The sequence below is a fragment of the Elephas maximus genome, chromosome 9 (assembly GCF_024166365.1).
Source record: "Elephas maximus indicus isolate mEleMax1 chromosome 9, mEleMax1 primary haplotype, whole genome shotgun sequence".
Classification (NCBI taxonomy): domain Eukaryota; kingdom Metazoa; phylum Chordata; class Mammalia; order Proboscidea; family Elephantidae; genus Elephas; species Elephas maximus.
The window spans coordinates 83957902-83964117 of NC_064827.1; the positions used below are offsets into that span (position 1 = coordinate 83957902).

Consider the following 6216-nt stretch of genomic DNA (forward strand, 5'->3'; position numbering starts at 1 on the left):
ATTTCACCATCAAGAATGTCCTTCTCATTCCAACCCACCCAGTACCCACCCCAGGCTCCCACTATTCTTCTTTCACTGAGATTTTTGCTACAGCTCCTCTCTGGAGGTGCATGATTAAGTGGCTTGCTGTTGCTTCCTTCCACCATGGTAAGTTTCTTTTGTCCCACTGCTGAGAAGCCTGTGGTAATGCTGTCCTCACCAAACAGCAAGCTCCTTGAGAGCGGGAAGAAAGTATCATCCTTCTTTACAACTCCTTCAGCAAAATGTGAGGAGCCATGCACATAGCAGGACCTGCAGCAGGCTCCTCTTCGGCCATCCCCACCTCTTTCTGTGGTCACCAGGTGTTTGTCACCTTTATCACTACCTGCTTACAAAGTGCTCCCTCTATCAGTCAGCGTTCTTGAGTCCACGCCACAGGAACCAGCTGTGGCTGAGTCGAACAGACAAGGAGTCTATTCAAAAGCCAGTGTAGCTCACAGAATTCTGCACAGGCTGGGAAGCCAGGCCAGGCTACCCCACAGGAACAACACCCCAAAAAAGACCACCCACTGGTCTGGGGAGAACAGCACTGCTATGCCAGATACCAGGTACTCTGGCTATGCCTTTAACACTGCTCATAGTGGGGCAGTGGTAGAGCAGCAGGGAGGGTAGTCGAGCATGGAAAGGCCTCATGTAATAAGCAAAGGGCTCGCTCAGACTGCTGGGAGGACACCTGCTTGGCCAAAGGTCAGAGGGGGGCCCGGGTCTGCTCATGTGCTCACTGCCCAGTTGCTTCTCCAGGCCTCTAACCATGCTGACTCCTGGTCAGACCAACAAAGGCCAGAGCCTGTGGAACCCAGGAGACACGAGAGGCATCAACTGAACAAGGATGTCTGGGGAACGAGTCAGACTCTCAAATCACGCACTCATCTTGACAGAGCTATTGAGTTCGAAGGTGCAGGGAAACCCTCCCTTTCCAGGTTCTTGTAAGTGGCACCCAAATTGTACACATCTATGAAAATATTTTAAAAGGGTAACAGCCACGGCCTTTCTCCCCACCTAATTTCTTGCACACGTTTATGTGATTAATTTCAGTTTCTTAAAGTCTAACACCTTGAAACTCCAGGCCTGCTCATGAGTAATTATTTATAAACAGTGTCATAAAAGGCCGCTTGACTGCCAAGAGTAATCAACTTCTTCAAACCACTTCAAAGGAAATGAAAAAACCTTTCCATCCACAGATCCTTTTGAGGTTTAACTAGGAGCATGATTTAAAATTCACAAGAAAACCCTTAGGTATTGGAGCTCTAATACACAGCTTTCTTGGACAAACATTTGATAAAAAACGAAACATACCATTATATACACCATCGCCTGCTTTAATATTGCCCAGGGCTACTGTAAATGCTCACTTTGTACTAAATCTGCTTTTTTCATGGCAAAGGGGCTGCCAGCTTCTGTACCGGTGGCCCCCCTTGTTCCCCCATGCATGTTCACCAGGGTAAGTCTGGAGTCTTCTCTCCCTCTAGTCACTGGCCGTGTCATCGTGTGTCACAGTTAACTCCTGCCCACCCAACACCCAAGCCCAGTGCGCGGAAGAGGTGAGACCCTGGCTTCCAGTTAACACATGCCATCTGTGTGGTTGGAAGGTGACACAGCAGTCTGAAGCACTAGCCCAGGTGAACCGAAATGCATGTTGGATGTCAAAGGTCATGGTCCCAGTCAATGCCAGCCTCTGGGCCTCCTATATACTCTTCTATAACATAAGAAGACTAAACAGTTCCCAGGCTTTCTTGATTCCTAGAAAAATCACAAAAGCAAGGTACTCTCCCCTGCCTCCCCTCCTTCTCCCGTGTTTTTGCTTTAGTTGTCAGTCAAGGCCTGGGCAGGAGAAAGAGAACCAAAATGTCTCGTCTTTTTATTCCAGCATTTGAGACTTGAGCCAAAGGACAGACGTGTTCCAACAACCATAAAACTTGCCATTCCAAGGCATAGGAGTGGGGTAGAGAGCTGTGGGAAACAAGTTAACATCCCAAAATGGTGGTTATTGGCATCCAATGACTACTCCCTGAGACAGCACCCAGGCCAATAAACTGGACTCTGGTTATTCAGGTGGACAGACTGGAGGCCATCTCTTAGCTAGAAGCTAAAACAAAGCGGGTCTGGATTCTTTGCCCCTGCTCAAGGCCAACAGAGCAGGTGTATCAATTGGAGAGCAGTAATGTTGGAGAAAGGAGTAAGGCTGGGGGGCAGCTTTTGGAAAACTATGAGACCCATGAATGAATGGAAAGGCATTGGCAAAGAGGCATTAGCAAGTGGTGAAGGGGAGAAAGGAGGTAGCCGAGGTGGCTGTAAACCTAGTAACCCAAGACAGCTGTCCAGCAGACCTCGGCCACAGTCAGTCCAAAACAGAAGATAACATTTGAATTTTTAAAACCTGGTAAACCAGATAGTGTGACACTAACAAATCAAATCTGCATGCAGAGAAGCAAGCTTAAAACAAAGAGAAAATGAAATACCAAGAATCCAATTTCAGGTTCTTGGATTCCTCGGCAGGGGGACTAGCTCAGTCTTGAAGTTAGTGTTGAAATAGCACAAAGGTGCTGCATACACCCCAAGCAGGATTTTTCAGATGAATGGTATAAAGTCCCGTTGCAACTCAATTTATCACAGTTCAGAAGGCTATGTTATCATCAAACACAATTTTCAATTTAGAAAAATCTTATTAAGCTTTTCACTAACTGAAACTCAACATCTAATCACCTTGAGCCCAGCAGGTTTATGGCATCCTTCCCACTGCCCGGGCCAAAAGCCTCACCTCCTCTGTCTTATTGCCCAGTCTACAAATGGGACAACTGAGGCCAAGAGAAATGATCTCTCACTGTGGGTTTTTTTTTTTTTTTACATTTGAATAAGGGAATTTTGAAGATCAATGGACTAAAGGAGTAATTTTTGTGAATTTACCTCCTTTTACTTTGCTTTGACTTTAACTTTGCTCTTACTTTACTTTTATTTTTCTGTGCTTTAAATTTTACTTTGTTCTTACTTTTATTTTTACTATTACTTTTCTTTGCTTTAACTTTACTTTTACTTTGCTCTTACTTTTATTTTTGCTTTACTTTTACTTTGCTTTACTTTTACTTTTAATTAACTTCTACCTTAAATTCACTTTGACTTTTACTTTACTTTGCTCTTACTTTTACTTACTCTTGCTCTTACTTTACTTTTACTTTTAACGTACGTTTACCTTACTTTTACTTTTACTTTATCTGGCGGTGGCAGGAAAAGACAGTTGAGCATACACGGAAATACTCACGTAATAACCCCAGGGTTGGGGTGGGGAGGGTGCAGAAACATCTTCATCTGGCAAATGGAGCCTGAGTAGGTGAGGCCTATGTGGTGAGTTGTGGCTGCAGCAGAAAGGACCAGCCAAGAGGCAAGGGTAGGCAAAACATATGAATCAGGAGGCAACACCTCCTACCCAGGCCGTGGAATAAATAGCCAGCCGGAGAATAGAAAGCTTTTAGAAGAGTTTCTGCAGAACAAAGTAAATCACACTGGAAAGGTAGGGCTGAGGAGAAGGCAAGTTGGAGAGCTCAGGAAGGGGGTTCTCCTTCCCTACCCCAGTCTATCTGGGGCAGCTGAACAAGTGAATGCCCAGAGAATTGGACGTTCGCTTTTCACCAGAGGCTCAGAAAAAGGCACAGCTGGGCTCTCTTGGACCCACACTGCTTAGGCCATGATGTGACATCCTGACCCAAGAAGCCCCTCAGTCTACTGCTCCGCATCAAGCCTGAGACTGCAACATGCATGCAGGGTATGCTGAAAAGGCCAGGTATGCTGAGCACAGTGGCAGACTTGTAGTCTCCTCCTTCTTACTTTTCTTTTTTTCAAGAACGACTTAGCATCATTTCTCATCTTAAGCCTTCTAAAATCCACGAAAGGCACCTCTAGCCTCCAGCCCTCTCAGCTGTGCCAAGCATTAAATCACTGGTATGCTTGTAGCTCCTTCAAAGCAGCTAATGGTCCAGTGAAAGAAACATCAGAGCTCCAAGACACCAGTTCTCCCTGACAGCTCATGCAGCATGGGACCGATCCTCCACTTGGCAAACCAACCATGAAATGGAGTGAGAGGCCTGCCTTGCTCCAGCACCTCCCTCCTCCCTGGTTCCATGCTCTAGCCTTGGGTCCAGCCAACCTGTACTTGGGCTGAGATTTGGGAAACTCTGGAACTCATTAATGGGTGCCGATAACGAGGCCGTCAGAAAGCTGAAGTGCTACCCGGCTGTCTAGGTAGGCCAGAAACCAAACTTATACCTGACAAGCAGAATGATTAGAGAGTTTAAACCCAACAGGCGACACCAGCTGGGACCCGCAAAAACATTAATAATTGATTATGTGGCCCACTCTGAGGTTTTCATTTTAATAACTTGGCAAGAGGATTTTTATTAGTTGTGTATGAAAAGAAATTAAGGCATTTTTAAATTAACCACCACCCCAAGTTGTCAGAACCCTCCGCACACTGTTCTGATCTCCCTTCAGACACAGGTAGGACAGAGTGGTTCACAGCCCTCCCAGAATGGAGCAGGTTCCCAGGAGGTGGAGGAGAAGGCCTATCGTGTGCTCACCATTATCATTGTCTCGCTGCAAGTGATCGATCATGAACGGGATGGGGTCCTTGGGCTGGAAGATCAGGAGTTGCTCCAGCATGGTCTGCACACACAGAACAGACATCCAGGTAGTTAACACCTGCATGGGCACCCAGGACCCCAGGCGGCCTGGCACTCTGGCTGCCATGGATACCAGGTATGGGGCCTGATCTTCCCATTATACTCCATCAGACTAGAACCCAGCCCCCACCCCAACTGGCATCTGCTTCGGTCCCCAAGAGCAGAAGCATGAAGAAGGCTGTGTGGGTATTGCTGGGAGGCAGCTGGAGAGAGGCAGACTGGAGTGACCACGCCGCAACTCAGAGCAGCGGGCAGTCCCAGGACCTTCTCCCCTAGATCCCTCTGTGCCTTCCAAAAAAGCCTTCCTGGGTTTTCCTGATACACTGTGCTCGTTACCACCTCAGAACCTTAGCAATGCTGTTCCTTCAGCTTAGAACACTTCTTCCTCATTCTTCTCCTGGCTAACTTCACCTCAGTCTTTAGGTCTCAATGGGAACATACCTTCCTGACCGTGTGCATTAGATAAATGCCTTTTCCCAAGCTCCCACATGCCCTGTGCATGCCCTTTGTTACTTGCCTTACCTTTGTCTCTTGCTTGCCTAACTGCCGTCCCCCTCACCAGGCCATGGGTTCTGTGGGCTTCACTGTCTGTCTAGGCCCTCTTGCACCCCGATGCCTAGGTGCCCCATCCAGATGGGAGGCATGGCCATCACTGCTACCTATGTCCCACCAGAGTTGGATAGAATACTTATCAGCCAAATATCTAAATAGTCCTGAGGTATTCTAGCCATTTAATCCAATTCAGCACTCATATCAAGGGAAAGCAGGTTCCAGAGTTCCAGAACAGCACAGAAGTGAACTGTTGGAACTGGAAGGAGCTGGGCTGATACAATAATGAGCATCCTTCTGCTCTAGGAATAAGCAGTGAAGGGCTTTAGCCCTTTTGGGGCAGAGGGAGTGTGGCACAGTGAAAACAGCATTGAACTGCAAGAAATCCTAGCTATAGCCTCACCCTGCACATCACCAGCAAGTCCTTCCCCTCTCTGGGCCTCAGCTTCCCCACCTGTTGAATGACAAGGTTGGACTAAGTCAGTCCTTGTGTACCACAGGTGAGATGGTACGAGATGATTTTAAATGGTTCACAGAGGAATAATTTTAATTTCATTTTAAATAGCTGTATATTTATTTTAATGATATTAGAAAAATAAGTAGTACAGTAAACCTATGATTTCAAGGATGTTACTTAGGATGAGGCAAAAAAAATTATTTAATTTTTAAAAAGTTAGCTTATTTAAAGAAATGATTAAGTTAGAAAAAAAGGAATGAGGTAGTTACATGAATCTATACATTTGACAAAATTTCATAGAACTGTACATACACTAAAAAAACAAGTGCATGAAAAATCTGATAAAATCCAAATAAGGCCTATAGTCTAGTTAATAGTATTGTACCAGTGTCAAGGTCCTGGTTTTGACAAGTACTACAGTTATATAAAATGTTATCATTGGCAGAAGCTGGATGAAGAGTACACCAGAACTCTGTACTATTTTTGTGACTTCCTGTGAGT

General features: G+C 45.9%; 1 protein-coding gene across 8 annotated transcripts in view; it reads right to left on the bottom strand.

The window, feature by feature from the left end:
• AK8 (adenylate kinase 8) overlaps positions 1-6216 on the bottom strand; it is a 219116-nt gene that overhangs the window by 210805 nt on the left and 2095 nt on the right. For 4 of the 8 annotated variants that reach the window (XM_049895181.1, XM_049895180.1, XM_049895183.1 and 1 more), the window contains exon 2: positions 4608-4692. The exons of 3 other annotated variants lie outside the window; for them this stretch is intronic. In XM_049895181.1, coding sequence (XP_049751138.1) covers positions 4608-4692 — 85 coding nt within the window. Of the gene's footprint in view, positions 1-4607; positions 4693-5661; positions 5713-6216 lie in introns of all 8 variants that reach the window. One more of the 8 variants, XM_049895179.1, reaches the window with a different exon arrangement.